The sequence below is a fragment of the Vulpes vulpes genome, chromosome 12 (genome assembly GCF_048418805.1).
Source record: "Vulpes vulpes isolate BD-2025 chromosome 12, VulVul3, whole genome shotgun sequence".
Taxonomy (NCBI): Eukaryota; Metazoa; Chordata; class Mammalia; order Carnivora; family Canidae; genus Vulpes; species Vulpes vulpes.
Window position 1 is genome coordinate 24,022,068 of NC_132791.1, and position 18,005 is coordinate 24,040,072.

The 18,005-nt window shown below is 42.2% G+C and overlaps 1 protein-coding gene and 1 pseudogene across 1 annotated transcript in view; one reads left to right on the forward strand and one right to left on the reverse strand.

Moving 5' to 3' along the window:
* The window catches only part of UBE2R2 (ubiquitin conjugating enzyme E2 R2), a 120,955-nt gene extending 105,881 nt beyond the window's left edge, over positions 1–15,074 (reverse strand). Inside the window, exon 1 of the mRNA XM_026008966.2 lies at positions 14,391–15,074. Coding sequence (XP_025864751.1) covers positions 14,391–14,567 — 177 coding nt within the window. The 5' untranslated portion in view covers positions 14,568–15,074. The remainder of the gene's footprint in view (positions 1–14,390) is intronic.
* LOC140594566 (TATA box-binding protein-associated factor RNA polymerase I subunit D pseudogene) lies at positions 3,688–4,621 on the forward strand (annotated as a pseudogene).
* Positions 15,075–18,005: the final 2,931 nt, after the last annotated feature.

Genomic DNA, 18,005 nt, shown 5'->3' on the forward strand with positions numbered 1-18,005 from the left:
ATTTAGCCATTTTAGTCTACCACATGTCCTAGACTAGGGGCTGACCACCTAAGGTCTATGAAGAAAATTCAAGTATCAGTAATTCCTTGAAATTGCATGCAGAATTTGGAGAGAAGGGAGCTGTCATTCTCAAAGAATGTGATTCCCTAAAACATAAGCATTTACTCTTTTAGGTCCTTTGTCAAGTGCTAGGGAATTCAAAGACCCAGTGGCTTTTTTTTTTTTTTTAAGATTTTATTTATTTATTCGTGAGAGACACAGAGAGAGAGAGAGAGAGAGAGGCAGAGACACAGGCAGAGGGAGAAGCAGGCTCCATGCAGGGAGCCCAATGTGGGACTCAATCCCAGGACTCCAGGATCATACACTGGGCAGAAAGTAGGTACTAAACCGCTGAGCCACCCAGGGATCCCCCCAAGTGGCATTTCTTAATGAGTTCATGATCTAAGAGCATTTAGACACACACACTACCAGATTTGGTCACAATAGAAAAAAATTTTAACACTAGAAATAACCGATTTCCTTAATAGTTATATATCCTCAAGTAACTTTTCCAGTTTTGCAACTTCCTAACATTATTTTAATGTAAGGAATCTCTTTGTACATAACTCATTCCATACTTCACCAATAGAAAATCTGCAGAAAAGTTACATAAGGTAGAGATTAATTAAAAGCTCAGGAAGGGCACTCATTCTAAAGCCAACCCCCCTTTTTAAAAAGATTTTGGAGAGGGGATCCCTGGGTGGCTCAGCAGTTTAGCGCCTGCCTTTGGCCCAGGGCATGATCCCAGAGTCCCGGGATCAAGTCCCAAGTCGGGCTCCCTGCATGGAGTCTGCTTCTCCCTGTGCCTGTGTCTCTGCCTCTCTCCGTGTGTGTATCTCTCTCATGAATAAATAAATAAAATCTTAAAAAAAAAAAAAAAAGATTTGGGGGAGAGAGAGAGAGAGAGAGAGAGAGAACACAAGCAAGACAGGAGAGGGGCAAAGAGAGGAAACAAGTAGACTCCCAGCTGAGTGTGGAGCCTGATGCAGGGGTTGATTCCAGGACAGTGAAATCATGATCCTCTGAGCCAAAACCAAGAGTCAGACATTCAACTGACTGAACCACTTAGGTGCCCCCTACAGCCCTTTTAACACAAGATTCTTTAAATTCTAAATCTGCTTCTCCCTCTCCTCCATGCTCATGTTCTCTCTCGCTCTCTCAAATAAATAAAATCTTTTAAAAAAATCTTAAATCTAAATTATACATAATTTCCATATCTTCAATAAGGCATTTCACTCTTTGTCTAGCAAACTTTGTCTTATTCAGAGTAAATGTTGAAATATGATTAACAAATTCCAAAGAACATAGGGTAGGAACCCTGAGAACACAGTTATTATACTTGAAAAAAACAAAAACAAAAGCAAACCTTACCACCAGAGTTTTTCCACAGGGCTTAGTCCTTAACAGCTTGAATACACCATTATCCCTGTTTACCCAATAGGGGAAAAGGCAGTTGATTGATTAAGATCAAGATGGACCTTAAGTAATAAGGGTTTCTTTTTTTTTTTTTAAGTCCAACTACAAGAATTCAAACGAGTTTTGCTCCCTTCAGAGCAAATACCTCAGAAGACTGGCCATATTCCCCCACTCAAACAGTGCTACACCCACACTGCTCAAAACAATTCAGAATTCCTTTTTTGAGAACTGCCTTCAGAGCCTATTGTACAATTTCTTAATGTTCTTATTAGTGGCATATCCTTATTTCTTTAGGGTGGACTTTGTTTTGTTTAATATCCAAAATTGACTCAGATTCAACCTGGTAAATAATCTGTGTAATCCTATTTTTCAATCAAAAATGACATGTGAAAAAAAAAAATGACATGTGAAGGGACGCCAGGGTGGCTCAGTGGTTGACAATAGCCTTCAAATAATTTGAAACTTTTCTTCTGAAATTGTTGGCAGAGGCACAGGGAAAATTAGTGTAATACTTTATTTTCACATGTCATTTAATTATTTATTGGGATGCCTGGGTGGCTCAGTGGTTGAGCGTCTGCCTTCAGCTCAGGGTGTGATCCTAGAGTGTCCTGGGATTGAGTCCCACATCGGGCTCCCTGCACAGAGCCTGCTTCTCCCTCTGCCTCTGTCTTTTATGAATAAATAAATTATTTTTAAAAAATTATTTAGTTTTAGGGAAAGGCAGAGGCAGAGGGAGAGAGAGTCTCTTAAGTAGACTGTGCTGAGTGTGGAGCCCAACACAGGGTTCAATTTCACCACCCTGAGAACATGACTTGAGCTGAAATAGCCAGAGACTTTGACTGACTACACCACCCAGGTGCCCCTATATTCACATCATTTTTTTTTAAAGATTTTATTTTATTCATGAGAGACACAGAAAGGCAAAGAAATAGGCAAAGGGAGAAGCAGGTTCCCCAAGGGGAGCCCAATGTGGGACTTGATCCCAGGACCTCCGGATTATGACCTAAGCCAAAGGTAGACTCTCAACCACTGAGCCACACAGGTGCCTCTAAAGATGCTGAGAGGTAAGGAATACCACTTAACAGACTCAGCTGAAAGAACAACAACCAAAAAAGCTTTAACCAGGGACCCCTGGGTGGCGCAACGGTTTGGCACCTGCCTTTGGCCCAGGGCGCAATCCTGGAGACCCGGGATTGAATCCCACGTCGGGCTCCCGGTGCATGGAGCCTGCTTCTCCCTCTGCCTGTGTTTCTGCCTCTCTCTCTCTCTGTGTGACTATCATAAATAAATAAATAAATGTTTTAAAAAAAAAAAGCTTTAACCTTAAACTGTTCAAGTGTCCTATTCCGATTAAATATACTTCGAAAAGTATTAGGGCATTATTATTTTAAAAGCATAACCCAGGAATCCCTGGGTGGCGCAGCGGTTTAGCGCCTGCCTTTGGCCCAGGGTGCTATCCTGGAGACCCGGGATCCAATCCCACGTCGGGCTCCCGGTGCATGGAGCCTGCTTCTCCCTCTGCCTGTGTCTCTGCCTCTCTCTCTTTCTCTCTCTCTCTGTGTGTGACTATCATAAATAAATTAAAAAATTTTAAAAAATAAAATAAAATAATAAAAGCATAACCCAGTATCGCATTAAGAAATTTACTTCCTCGTATCATCCTCCTATTGTCATTTCTGTGAGAAATATAATATCATTTCTATCCCCAGAACTAGTATTCTTAGATGTGTATTTCTCAACACCAGCACCAACCTACTCCCTGCTTAATGAGAAAGTTGCTACTAAACAAATTTGCCAATTGAAAACAAAAATCCTTGGGACACCTGGATGGCTCAGTTGAGTGCCTGCCTTTGGCCCAGGGCGTGGTCCTGGAGTCCTGGGATTGAGTCCGGCATCAGGCTCCCTGCATGGAGCCTGCTTCTCCCTCTGCCTCTCTCTGTGCTGTGCGTCTCTCATGAATAAATAAATATATAAATTGTTTTTAATTAAGTAATTAATTAAAATTTTAAAAACCCTTCTGCAATAGGATTTATCATTCTCTAATTCAAGCAGTCCAAAAACAACAAACAAATCTGTTTTTCCAGTGAATTTAAGATATAAATTGAAGTCATCATAACAATCTCAACCCATAATTGGAGGGACAGTTAATTTTCCTTGTGACCTTTAAACTTATGTAAAATTCTTTCCTTCCACGTGGCTGTTGAGAACTCTGAAGCAAACAAGTGGTGAATACAATTTGGAGAGGACTTGGGGGAGAATATGTAACGAATTTTCTCAACCTATAATGGCATCTAATTCAGCTGTAGAAATTGACAATGAAAGTGATAATTCTTCTGGTAGCAGCTTATTTAAGACTCAGTGTGTCCCTTGCTCACCAAAACAGGGGCAAAGAAACCCTATTAGAAAGTTTGTTCGTTCATCTGGAGGTGTTGAAGCAAGGGATTCATCTAGTGACTCCTCTTTTGAACCGAGACCACTGACTTTAAAAGCTATTTTTGAAAGATTCAAAAAAAAAAAGGAATGTAAAAAGAGGACATATAAGCCAAAAGAAAGACCAAGGGGAAGACCAGAAGGAAGAAAAACCACTAGACGCTCCCAAATAAATAAGAAACAAGTTAAAGACAAAGGATCTGGGTTCCCATTTTTAGAATCTGAGAATGTACAAAAGCCATTACCATGAAGAAAGATTTTAACCTTTGAGCAAGCGGTGGCAAGAGGATTTTTCAACTACCTTGAAAAATTGAAGTATGAATACTATCTCAAGAAATCCTTGAAACAAATGAATGTTGGTGAAGATTTAGAAAGGGAAGATTTTGACAGTCGTAGATACAAATACTTGGATGATGATGGATCTCTCTCTCCTATCGAAGGGTCAGAAATAGTGGAAGAGGCTGCAACAACTCTTGAACATGATGATGGATGTGATATCAAATTGGTGGACAATAATGATTTCATAGTAAGTTCTGAAATACCAAAGAAAATGAATCTGTATTTAGGACAAGAGGAATATACTGAAGAAACTGCTTCGTCTAAAAAGAGAGCATCAAAATCCAAAAACATGGGACAGAGGATAGAATCGTCTGAAAAGGAAGAGATAGGAATATGAATATTAAGGCTTTTCACTTGAAAACAGTGTCTGGACTTAAAGGACAGTAACAGCTGTGGATTGAACAACAAAAGTTTGTTTTAAAAGTGCTATTTTGAAGATCATCACTCTGGCTTTGGAACTATGGTGATTGCCGGCAGAAGGAATCACATGTCAAATATCTTAAATAAAAACTTATTAACTTTGTCAAATATCTTAAATAAAAATTTATTAATTTTAAATAAAAAAAACTTATGTAAAATTTTAAATAGTTCCTTATAAAAACCTCATAAATTTAATTTCCTTAAAGCTCCACTTTTATACCTTCAAACATATACAAAGTAGTAAGAAGATCTCAGTAAAATAATACTACAGGCTTTAAAGTCAAGCAGTCGGGGATCCCTGGGTGGCTCAGTGGTTTGGCACCTGCCTTTGGCCCAGGGCACGATCCTGGAGTCCCGGGGTAGAGTTCCATGTCGGGCTCCCGCCATGGAGCCTGCCTCTCTCTATGTCTATCATAAATAAATAAATAAATCTTTAAAAATAAAATAAAATAAAGTCAAGCAGTCTAGTACTACAACTTGATACTACAACTTTCTAGCTGAGGACCCCTAGGGAACTTAAATGAGCTCTGTGTGACTCAGTTTCCCTATAAATAAAATGAGAGTAACAGTAACCAAACCTCAAAGGATTATGAAATATTCTATGTAAAGTACGTGCACATTATAAGCACTCAATAAATGCCAAATACTAATATCTACATTACTGTACTAAGGATAGTAGCAGCATGTATCTGCAAATAGATACAGCAAAGATTTTAGTATGTTTTAGGTACTCATTCTACTTACCTTGCCAATAGGTTCAGAACAGCAATTTACTATTTGTGTTATAACAAAAACATTTTTACATTTCTTATTAAAACAAATCAAATGAAAGTGTTTAAAGTGGACTACTTACTGTCGATGTATCTTGAATATTTTTCCAAAATCTGAATTTTTTAAAAGATTTTATTTATTAATGAGAGACATAAGAGAGAGAGAGAGAGAGAGAGAGAGAGAGGAGGCAGAGATACAGCCAGAGGGAGAAGCAGGCTCCATGCAGGGAGCCCAACATGGGACTGAATCCCGGATCTCCAGGATCATGCTCTGGGCTGAAGGCAGCACTAAACCACTGAGCCACCCAGACTACCCCAAAATCTGAATTTTCTAATTCTCATATAGAATATTTACATACAGACATTGGGAATCTGATCTATAATTATCTGTTCAATTTGGTATCTATTTTCCATTCACTTCAGAATCACTTCATTTAAAGGTACGTAAGTATAAACTCTGAAGAACAAATTTCTTACAGAATAAAGTAAAAATAAATTAGTTCTATGTTGACAGAACACATCCAAAGAGGCTCAGTTTTGCTCAGACATCTCTGTAGCTATATGTGAAACAGTATAAAAGAAGTTCAGGAATTTACAAGAATTAGATGACCTCTCAGCAAGGTGGAGTTCTGTAGTCCTAAACCCTGAATTTCTAACTCTTCCTGTTATTTCCCCATAACTAGATTAGCAGAGGTGGAACGATCTGTTAGATGGCCTCCTTTATTTCACTTGCCTCCAACAAGACAGGTTCTTCTGGAACCGCAAACTAGGGTCAGTAATACTAAGTTGCAAAGATGGAACAGAAAGTTTTACCATGACAGGTTGTAGTTATGTTGAAAAATGCTCTAACTGGTCTTAAAACTTTAAAATTTGGGGCACCTGGGTGGCTTAGTGGGTTAAGCATCTGACTTTGGCTCAGGTCATGATCTCTGGGTCCTGGGATGAGCACTGCCTCCAACTTTGCACTCCAGGGGGAATCTGCTTGTCCCTTTCCCTCTCCCTCTGCCCCTTCCTGCCCAGGGGCTCTTGTGTGCACTCTACCTCTGTCTCTCAAAGAGATAGATAAAATCTTAAAAACACACACAACTTTAAAGCTTTGACTTAAATTACCACTTACAATTGCATGCAGAACACAGACACCTCACATTTCTATAAAATCTACACAAAGATTTTTAAGAAGATCATTTATAAAAGCTCTATGAATGGGGCACCTGGGTGGCTCAGTTGGTTAAGCATCTGCCTCCAGCTGGGGTCATGATCCCAGAGTTCTGGGATCAAGCCTCACAATCAGGCTCCCTACTCAGCAGGGAGCCTGCTTCTTCCTCTCCCTCTGCTGTTCCCCTGCTTGCACTCTCTGGCTCTTTCTTTCTCTGTGTTAAATAAATAAATAAAATATTAAAAAAAAAAAAAGCTCTATGATTACCAATGTCCTAACACTGTCCCTTACTATCTGTAAGGTAGCTACTCTTCAAACAGTGCTTTGTCTTTGATAAGTACTCAATAAATATTGTTTACTAACACAAATCTCTGAAAAATAGCAGTCAACATGCTGCAAAGTATTAGGGCTCAAATCCATCATTCAAAAAGAAACATTTTATCAAATTTAAGACACTGATGTTGGCATTCAAAAAAATTTTATTAGAAAATTTCAATGAAGGGACCTCTGAGTGGCACAGCAGTTGAGCATCTGCATTTGGCTCAGGGCATGATCCCGGGTAAGGGGACTGAGTCCCACATCAGGCTTCCTGCGAGGAGCCTGTTTCTCCTACTGTCTATGTCTCTGCCTTTCTCTATGTCTCTCATGAATAAATAAATAAATAAAATCTTTTAAAAAAAAAAAAAAGATTTCAATGGAAGGTACTCCCATAACTAGGTCTCAATTGCTACCTGGCTGATGGGAACTTAATTTAAGATTTCACAGATTTTAATACACATCCCAATTTCCAACAAATTAAAAACTAAAACACACACACACACACACACACACACACACAAACATCTTGGAATCAACTTAACAGGGTAAAAGAATATTCTAGGGACGCCTGGGTGGCTCAGCAGTTAAGCGTCTGCCTTTGGCTCAGAGTGTGATCCTAGAGTCCCAGGATCGAGTCCCACATCCAGCTCCCTGCACGGAGCCTGCTTCTCCCTCTACTTATGTCTCTGCCTGTGTGTGTGTGTGTGTGTGTGTGTGTGTGTGTCTCATGAATAAATAAATAAAATCTTTAAAAAGAATATTCTATAAAATACTGAGGCACTATACTTTTGCCATGGGGGAGCAGTGGGGGAACACTAAAACTATATTTACGGTAGTACCCCAAACTACTGGATATTAACTATGTTTCCATTTACAGTGTTGCCTTAGTTCACTCAGCACTCAAGACAAGTTTAGCTTCCAGAAAAGGTTACAGCTAAGAGTGCTAGGAGGTATTCTGAAAGTGACTGAGGAAAAATTAAGAAATAAGATAGGTTTGGGGCACCTGGGTGGCTCAGTGGTTGAGTGTCTGCCTTTGGCTCAGGTCATGATCACAGGGTCCCGGGATCCAGTACTGAATCCGGCTCCCCACAGGGAGCTGGCTTCTCCCTCTCCTATGTCTCTGCCTCTCTGTCTCTCATGAATAAATAAATAAAATCTTAAAAAAAAAAAAAAAAAAAAAGAAGAAGAAGAAGAAGAAGAAAGAAGATAGGTTTAATCGACAGGCTCATTATACAATTAAAAAATATTTTTTTATCTTTTTTTTAAGATTTTATTTATTCATGAGAGACCGAGATACAGGCAGAGGGAGAAGCATGCAGGGAGCCTGACATGGGACTCGATCCCAGGTCTCCAGGATCAGGCCCTGGGCCAAAGGCAGCACCAAACCGCTGAGCTACCCAGGCTGCCCCTGTTTTTTTGTTTTGTTTTGTTTTTTAAAGAAGCACTACTTTATAATTTGCCTGTCCAAATTCTTTAAAACAGGAATTCTTTTTTTTTTTCTTCTACACAGGCACAAAATTACGTATTCGGTTTTTGTTTTCTTTTTTTCAAAACTGGGATCATTCATTTGGTACAATTTAGTAACTTGCTTTTTAAAAAGTTAACACTGAAAAAAAAATTTTTTTAAATAATAAAAAAAATAAAAAGTTAACACTGAAAAAAAAAAGAAAAGAAAAAGTATAAATAAAATAAAATAAAATTAAATTAAATTAAAATAAAAGGTAAAAAGTTAACACTGGGCACGCCTGGGTGGCTCAGTGGTTGAGCATTTGCCTTTGGCTCAGGGTGTGATCCTGGAATCCCGGGATCAAGTCCCGCATCAGGCTCCTTGCATGGAGCCTGCTTCTCCCTCTGCCTATGCCTCTGCCTCTCTCCCTGTATCTCTCATGAATAAACAGTCTTTAAAAAAATAAATAAAGAAAAATAAAAAGTTAACACTGGGGGGCACCTGGGTAGCTCATTTTAACTTCTGCCTTCAGCTCAAGTCAGGATCCCAAGGTCCTGGGATCAACCCTACATCAGGCTCCCTGCTCCATGCGGAGCCTGCTTCTCCCTGTCCCACTGCCTGCTGCTCCCCCTGCTTGTGTTCTCTGTCAAATAAATATTTAAAAAATCATTTTTAGGGACGCCTGGGTGGCTCAGCAGTTGAGCATCTGCCTTTGGCTCAGGATGTGATCCTGGAGTCCCAGGATGGAGTCCCACCACATCAGGCTTCCTGCATGGAGCCTGCTTCTCTCAGCCTGTGTCTCTGCCTCTCTGTGTGTGTCTCTCATGAATAAATAGAATCTTAAAAAAAAAAAAAAAAAATTAAGATTTTTAAAAGTAACACTGAATCACAAGCATTAATGTTAACATTTTCCATTATATGAAATTACCATAACTTATCTTTTGTTGGATACTTAATGTTGTCCTGAATTTTCAATAATGTTGTTATCAATAATGTACTAAATGTATACTAATATACTTCCCCTAGCAGAGTACACAATCTCTTTGCACAGTCGTTGACCACACTCCTGTTTGCAGGGAGAGAGAAGCACTGGAAAAGTAGACACCATGTAACTCAGGTGTCTTTTATTCTCATAAAACAGGAATTCTTAACCTGTCAGAGGGTCAGTAAACCCTCTGAAAAGGTATACAAACTAGTTCACATGTACCAATGTTTTCCCAAAGAAAACTGTTTCTCAAAGGGATCCATATAGGGGTGTCTGGTGGTTCAGTCAGTTAAGCATCTGTCTCTTGGTTTTGGCTCAGGTCATGATCCCAGAGTGCTGGGATGGAGCCCAGGCATCAGGCTCCCTAGAGCCGGCTTCTCCCTCTCCCTCTGCTTGCTGCTCTCTCTCAAATAAAATAAAATTAAATTTAAATTTAAAAGATCCACATAATAAAAAGACTAAGAATTACTTTTTTTTAAAGATTTTATTTATTTATTCATGAGAGACACACAGAGAGGCAGAGGGGAGCCTGATGCAGTACTTGATCCCAGGACCCTGGGATCACAATCTGAGCCAAAGTCTCAACCACTGAGCCACTCAGGTGCCTCTAAGAATCACTTTCTTTTCTTTTCTTTTCTTTTTTTTTTAAAGATTTTATTTATTTATTCATGACAGACACAGAGAGGCAGAGACACAGGCAGAGGGAGAAGCAGGCTCCACGCAGAGAGCCCGAGGCAGGACTCGATCCAGGGTCTCCAGGATCACACCCTGTGCCGCCGAAGGCGGGGCCAAACCGCTGGGCCACCGGGGCTTCCCTAAGAATCACTTTCTTAAAATAATTGTTTCAACTACATATTAGGAATTAGAGTCACAAAACAGAGTATGTCATAATATTAAGGACATTGCCAGGCCCAAATGTTAAATTTCGCAGGGTTTTGTTTCTGTTTTTTTGAGAGGGGGCAAGAAATAGATTTATTTATTCCAGAATAAATGAAAATAATATGTATCTGTTATTTTTACAAATTATTAAATGGTTTTTTTTTTTTAAAGATTTTATTTATCTGAGTGAGCAAGAGAAAGAGCTCAAGCAGCGGGGAGGGAAGAGGGAGAAACAGACTCCCCACTGAGCAGAAGATTTGATCCCAGGACCCTGGGATTATGACCTGAGCTGAAGGCACTTAACCGACCGAGCCACCCAGGCGCTCCTGAAAAGTTTCTTTATCAGACTTACACTTTGATTTCTATTAAAGAAGCTCTGATTAAGGAAAACTTTTAGTATATGACAAATACTTTTCTAAATTATCAGTTTGAAGTTTTCAAAAAATGGAAGAACCTGTATTTATTTCACTTTCTCAATACAATTATTGAATAAAGGGACAGCTGGGTGGCTCAGAGGTTAGTGCCTGCCTTCGGCCCAGGGCGTGATTCCGTGGTTCCGGGATGGAGTCCCACATCAGGCTCCCTGCATGGAGTCTGCTTCTCTCTCTGCTTGTGTCTCCGCCTCTCTATCTTTCATGAATACAAAAATAAAATCTTAAAAATATATATATATTGAATAAAAACAAAAACTACAAAATGTTAACTGCAATATTTTAAGTTTTCTGTATCATTTAAACTTTTATACTATGAACATTATGAAAAAGACACTTTTTTCTTTCAAAGTAATCTCTCCACCCAACATGGGCCTCGAACTCACCACTATGAGATCAAGAGTCACATGTTCTACGACTGTGCCAGCCAAGGAACCCCTAAGCACTCTCTTTTTTCTGATCTCTAGACTCCACCCTACCACGCTTTCAGATAAATAATGCAGGAGGAGTTCCAAAGAACCTCCCAAAGAGATTCTCTTCTATACCTAAGCAGCCATACTGTTATAATCATTAGCAGGAGTTATTTGAAAAGATAGTGCTAAAAAAAAAAAAAGAAAAAAGAAAAGATAGTGCTTTTTATTTTTTTTTTATATTTTATTTATTTATTCATGATAGACACAGAGAAAGGCAGAGAAGCAGGCAGAGGGAGAAGCAGGCTCGATAAACCGCTGAGCCACCCAGGGATCCCCAAGATAGTGCTTTAAAAAAAAAAAAAGATTTTATTTATGTATTCATGAGAGACACAGAGAGAGAGGTAGAGAGACAGGCAGAGAGAGAAGCAGGCTCCATGCAGGGAGCCCGACGTGGGACTAGATCCCGGGTTCTCCAGGATCACACCCTGGGCTGAAGGCGGCGCTAAACCGCTAAGGCTCCTGGGCTGCCCAAGATAGGGCTTTTTAAATTAATGGAGTGAATTTGTTAAAAGTTATCATTAACTGCTCACTTGACCAACAATTCATTCGTCCAATAACATAATAAAATTCCAACTTGCTCCACAGTAGCAAAATTAAATTCAGAGGTGTTCTCTATTCCAAGTCATCTCCTACTTTGCGTTTTGTAACGATTGACCCCTAGAGGAAAAGTAGAAGCAACAAAGATGTTTCACTCAGCAAGTCTAAAAGATCAAGAAACTGGACAAAAACCAAAGCCAAAAAAAGATTTTATGATATCCAGAAAAACAGGCACAAGAAACTACCTTTACCCATCATACATGCTACCCATCTTAGCCCCATAGCTAAGAAACACAGACTTGAAATACTTAAAAAACAAAGGTTATGATGAACTGAAAAAAATTTGTGAAATACAGGTCTCACCAATCTCTACCACAACAGATGCCATAGTTAAAACAGACTGGAGCCAAGGATTTCATGTGAAGAAAGATCAGTAAGAAACCTATTAATATGTGAAAGTTAAAGGAGTAACATGAAAAATCTAAAGAATGACTGGCAGTCCCACTGCCTTCAGTAACTATTACGCAAAACAGAGGAAACAATTTAACTTGAAAATAAATTATACTAAATATTCAAAAACTATCATTTGATATGGTAGAACAGTGGTGGAAAAAGATCTGTGCCAACTTTTAACTGCAGCTGTAGTGGAACACACTAAAAGCTTTGTTTTATGACAAAAGCAGTGAAATAAAAAAAAACAATGGTTTTAGACCTACCACCAGTGTTAACTACTCATGACCATAAATTTGCCTTTTTCTAACAAAAGACTTTTGGGATAAAAAGCCATACAACAAGGAATAAAACAAAATGACAGAATTTTCATACAACACTAAATCCTAAGAATTTTCATACGTTTTTAAATGTCACAATTAAAGGTAAAAAGATTAAGAAATCTAAAATATACATTGAAATTCAACCATTTTTTCTTAATACTACAGAAATTACAAAACATTTAACTGAAATCAATGTTTGCCATAGTAGGGAATCCTCTTCCCATAGTACTTATTTCAAACACAGAGGATTCTCCACAATCCTTTTCCTGCTACTGAAGCAAAAATATTGCAATTTGCAACTATTAATTCCTTTGACACTGCTTTTTTTTAAAAAAAAAACACTGAGGTGGAAGTATTCTAATTAGTACCCATTCACCTTGACTATTAACTGTCCCAACTAATACTTTACAGGAATTAAACTTTGTCACTAAAGTTAGCCAGTAGACACATTAATATCTTCTTCACTTTGTCACTAATAACTTTGCCTTAGTAGCTGCATCTAAAAGGTATAGTGTATGGTGACCACAAGAGATTAAGCACATAGTTAGTAAAAGTACTGCTCTTACACAATATTCTAAAAATGTGCTTTTACTAGGTATTCACAGACTATCACAAGCGTGACTATTAAACATCACCCCCCCACCGTCAATTCTTCACATTTTTACAAAGTTGACCCAATTTCAAAGCTGACACTGTAGGTTCTCCACCTTTAGAAGGATAGAAAAAAAGTAATTGGGTAGTTCCTAAAAATGTACATCATGACTACGTGACTAAGACATTCATTTAAAACTTATGCCAAGATAGCCCCTCCCTTCAAAACAAAGATTGACTCACTGCTCTATTTTACTTAATTTTGGAAATAAAATTAAATGGATTCCCTAGCACTTATTTCCTGTCTCTGCCTCCACCACTTAAAGCATTCTACCTTCAATCTATGACTTGTCCCTACAAAATTGGTAAAGTGAAAACAAAAACAAACTCAATATTGCCAAGTTATCTTAGAATTAAAAAAGGGGGGGGGGTAAAAAAAAAAAAAAAACCAACTGGATTCAGGAACAACAATCACTGTTCCAAAATCAGGAGGGGGACTAAGGATCAGTCCTTCTCAGTGAAACCAACTCACCTCAGATGATACTTTTCATCTGTGAGACCACCCCATTTGCTAGAGCTAACCACCTGAATAAAACGTTTCAATTCTGTCTCCCTGAGGTGGGAAACTCGCAACCTCCCTACAGAGCACGTTCCACGGTCTGCAGATATTTCTACATTGGGGGGGGGGGGGGGGGGTAGCCAGTAAAGTTGGTGGCAGGGTGAGGACAAAGGGCATTTTGAAATACCACTGAAGTAAACAGAAAGGAGGCTAAATTAGCGTTCCCTCAAGTAGATAATGGGATGAAAACGCAGGCATCCTTGTTTACCACCCCTAGGGTCCTATTCATTACCGCCCACTGGAATGCGAAGTTGGAACTACCACCACGCAAGAAGCCCATCACATCCTCAAAGTGTCAGGTCACTAGATAGCCTTTGGAATGACAGGTTAATACCCTTCCCCCACCCTCACCCCCCAAAAAAAAGAAAGGTTCAATCCAATAAGTGCAGGTCACTCTGCCCTCTGGGGCAGTTCCAGCCGGCGCGGTGACGGTTCTGAGGGGCATACGAGAGGGGAAAGACCACCTTTCTTTCCCACACACCCTCAGCTGGGGAAACAAAACAAAGACAGCCCTCCTCCTCCGGTAGCCACTACCCTAGCCAGAGAGGCTTTCCTATTTCTCGGTGCAGTCTGGCCTCCAGCCCCCGCCCCCATGACAAAGAAAAGGCACTTGGTGAGCAAGGCCTTCCTGCTTCCACGGATGGGGGGAGGGGGCTGCCGAGGTGAGGAGCCCCCTATACACACTCGCGCTCACTCCTGGCCCAGGAAGCGGCGGGGAGCGGAGGCCTCCGCCTGGGGAAGCATGGTCTGGGAGGGGGCAGGGGTACCTTGAAGTAGCCGCCTTCGTAGAGGGTGTTGGGGGGTCCGAAGATGGCAACCTCCCAGTTGTAGAGGTCGGACTCATCCACCAGGGTGATCCGGAAGCCCTCCACCGGCTCCTCCTGCAGGGATTTCAGCTCGAGCATCAGGGCCTTCTGCGAGCTGGTCATCTGCTGCTGGGCCATCGCGGCGGCGCCGGGCCGGAGCCCCAGTCCTCTCGCACCGGCCGGGCCGGACGAGGCCCCTCCCCTGCGCTCGCCCTCCGCCGGGCCGCACCGGGCCCCTGTCTTCACACACCCCGCGGGCCGGACCAGGCCCCAGACGGCCCGTGGGCCGGCCCGGGTCCTCCTCACACACGACGCGGGCCGGGCCTTTTTCCTCACACTCGGGCCAGGTGGGGGGAGGGGCTGAGGGAGTTAGGGGAATTCGCTCCCGGTCCCGGGCCTCCCCCCCCCGGAGGGGGCCTCAACTTGGCTGGGGGGGGGGAGAGGGGGTGGAAGCGGAGGAGAGCGGCGAAGGGCCGGCGATGGTGAGGGGAGGGGGCCGAGCCGGCCCGGGAGCGCCGCGCTCGCTCGCCCTCTCGTTCTCCTCAGGGGCTGCCGGGGCCGAAGGGCGCGCGGGGCCGGAGGGCGGGGGGAGCGCGGCGCGCTGGGGTCTCGCAGCGGCGACGGCGACGGCGGCGGCGGCGGCGACGGCTGCGCGGGGGGAGGGGCGACGACGGAGGAGGAGGAGAAGAGCGAGAGCGCCTCGCGCCGCGGGAGCGACGGAGCCGAGAAGAAGGAGGGAGAGAGAGCGGGAGGAGGGGCGCGCGCCGGGAGGGAGGGCGGCTCTCGGAGGCGGGCGGCCAGGCGCGCGTGCGCACGCCCCTCCCTCCGCCGCCCTCCTCTCCCTCCGCTCCCTCCTCCGCCCTCCTCCTCTCACTTCCCCGCCTCCTCCCCGCCGCCCGGCGCGGTGGCGGCGCTTTGTGACGCCGACGCGTGTCCCCCGCCCTTAAAGGGCCAAGCTGCTGTGAGGGCCGAGGGTAGTCGCGGGGGATGCCCTTGGCCCAAAAATGACAGTTGTGCCGCTGGGTGCCGCGGTTCCTAGGGAGCTCCGGGGAAAAGGACCACTGGCCCTAGAGCTGTCCGCGCCTTCCCTTTTCCTCTCCCAGTGTGTAGGTAGCCACAGGCTTCCGCAGCCATCCTCCGTCGAACCCTGGTCCTCTGCAGGCCTCTCCCCGTGACACAAAGTCCTTGCCCCGTCCCCGCACTTAATAGGTCCTTGACAAGAATACGCTGAGCTTGTAAGTCTTATCGGTGGGGACAAGTGTCCCGACATATCTTGTTTACAAATCAAGCCCATGTGTCCTTGGAGGGCAGTGTGTCACCCAGGGGGGTGGGGGATGGGGGATGGGGGGTGGGGGAGCCGATTCCCATCCGAGAAATGGGGAAGGCAGATAGGCCGCTGCTACTTCTCTTCATGACTACGGAAAGGAAGTTGCGGGAAATAGAGAAGTAATAATGCAGACTAAACCTGGGTTTCTGACGCTTCTCTGTGATTTGGGGCCAGTGCTCTAGCTATCCCTCAGTTATTTGTAAAATGAAGTACTATGGGGGGGGGGGGGGTAGTTAGGTACCTGGCTGGCTCATTTGGTGGAGCATGGGACCCTCGATCTCGGAATTGTGAGTTCAAGACCCGCCTTGTTGTAGCGATTACTTAAAAATAAAATCTTAAAAGGAAAAATAAAAAGGAAAATATTGTGATTGAACTTTGACCCCCTATAGATCCTTTCAGCTAGATGGTCCAACTAGGAACTGAGGGACTTTTAAGATAATCATAACTTAAGTGAGATACGGAGACAGTCTTAAATCCTCATGATTTTAGGGTAGCCCGTTCGTTCTCTTGGGAAGGCATGTCCTATGATAACTGCTGAAACAATTCCTAGTAAAGTCAGGATACTATGAGAGTTCCACACATTTAGAATTTTGAGATCAAAAAGACTCTAAGAAAAAAAAAAAAAAAAAGACTCTAAGTTCCAACCCTGGCTCTACCACTTATATTATCCATTCCTTATTCATAAGCTTCTGTAACAAAGGGTTAATTATACCCAACTTAAACTATTGTAAATATTAAATGAGATCATCTGTTTACAGCATTTGACACAATGACTAGCACATGATAAATGATCCATAAATAGGAACTTTAAAGAAAGAAAAAAAATTTAAGGCATAGGTATATTCTGACTACCACCCCCTCTAAGGTTCTGACTTCCCTTCCTCCACCATTCAATTTAGGGACAAGAAGATTGCTGACCTGGAAATGTGGGAGATGATGTTGACACCTTTAATAACAAGGATGTGAGTAGACAAATAGGCAGAAAGTTCATCTTCAAAGCATTTCACCCTCATAAACTCATCACAGTCCCACCCTGACCCAGAAGATGGTAAATTCTTAGCCTAATCCCCTGGAACAGATACCTGTCAGCTAGACCAGAAGCTGCTCCCTGAGTTCAAATAAAGCTCGCAAATTCATAGTAAATATCTGCAATGACCATGGCCCTAAGGTGGATGGCTAATAAACATATACCCGTCTAAAAGGCTCATAGCCTAATGTGTTAGTTAATAAGATGTGTACTTAAGGTTCTTCATTCTCACCTCAGAGGAACTCTAAAATCTAATGTCTCATGCCTTTTCATCCTAGCAGGTAAGACATTGTTTGTTAGTATGGTGCAACTGTGTCTTATTCATGCCTGGATCCACAGCAACCAGTACATTGTTTGACAAAAGTAGACACTAAGTAATTGTTCTCATGGGCTTACAGCCAAGAGCAGGAAAACAATCAGTAACAACAACAACAAGTTGAACCTCACCCTCCACCCCCATGTCTAATAGAACCTTTCCAACACATAGTAGGTGCTCAAGATTATAAATTCCATAAGGTTGGCAGGTCTTGTTTATACAAGCTCTTTTTTTAATATACAAACTACTACAACGTTTGGCACGTTATAGGTATTCAAAATATATTTGTCAGAAGAATGAGTGGCAGAAACAGCTTCCTAGAGCTTTCTCATAGTGTTTTATAATGACAGGTCAATGATTTGACTGATTGGTGCCCTCTGGTGGTAAAGAAAACGGGACACACGCCTTCAGTCTGTATGGCATCACCTGGTGCTCTTCAAGAGAGGGCTCTCTTGAAGAATTCTTTCTTCCAAAGAGAAATGATATGGAAATCTTGAAAGATAAATGAGAGGTAGGGGTATTTGCTTTAGAGTGGTTAATTCTGACCTTATATAATGTCTTTTTTTAGGAGACCAATATTTTTTTTTTCATTTTATGTATGTTAACACATGGAAGTCAAATAGTGCTCTTAAGGAGCCACAATCTTTCTCTCTCTCTCTCTCTTTTAAAGATTTCATTTATTTTTGAAATTATGTTTCATGAGAAACAGAGAGGGAGAGGCAGAGACACAGGCAGAGGAAGAAGCAGGCTCCATGCAGGGAGCCGGACGTGGGACTCAATCCTGGGGACTCCAGGATCATGGCCTGGGCGGAAGGCGGCGCTAAACTGCTGAGCCACCCAGGCTGCCCAATCTTTCTCAATAATAGCTGACATTTGCTGTGCATCAGTATGTGACAGGCTCTTTAC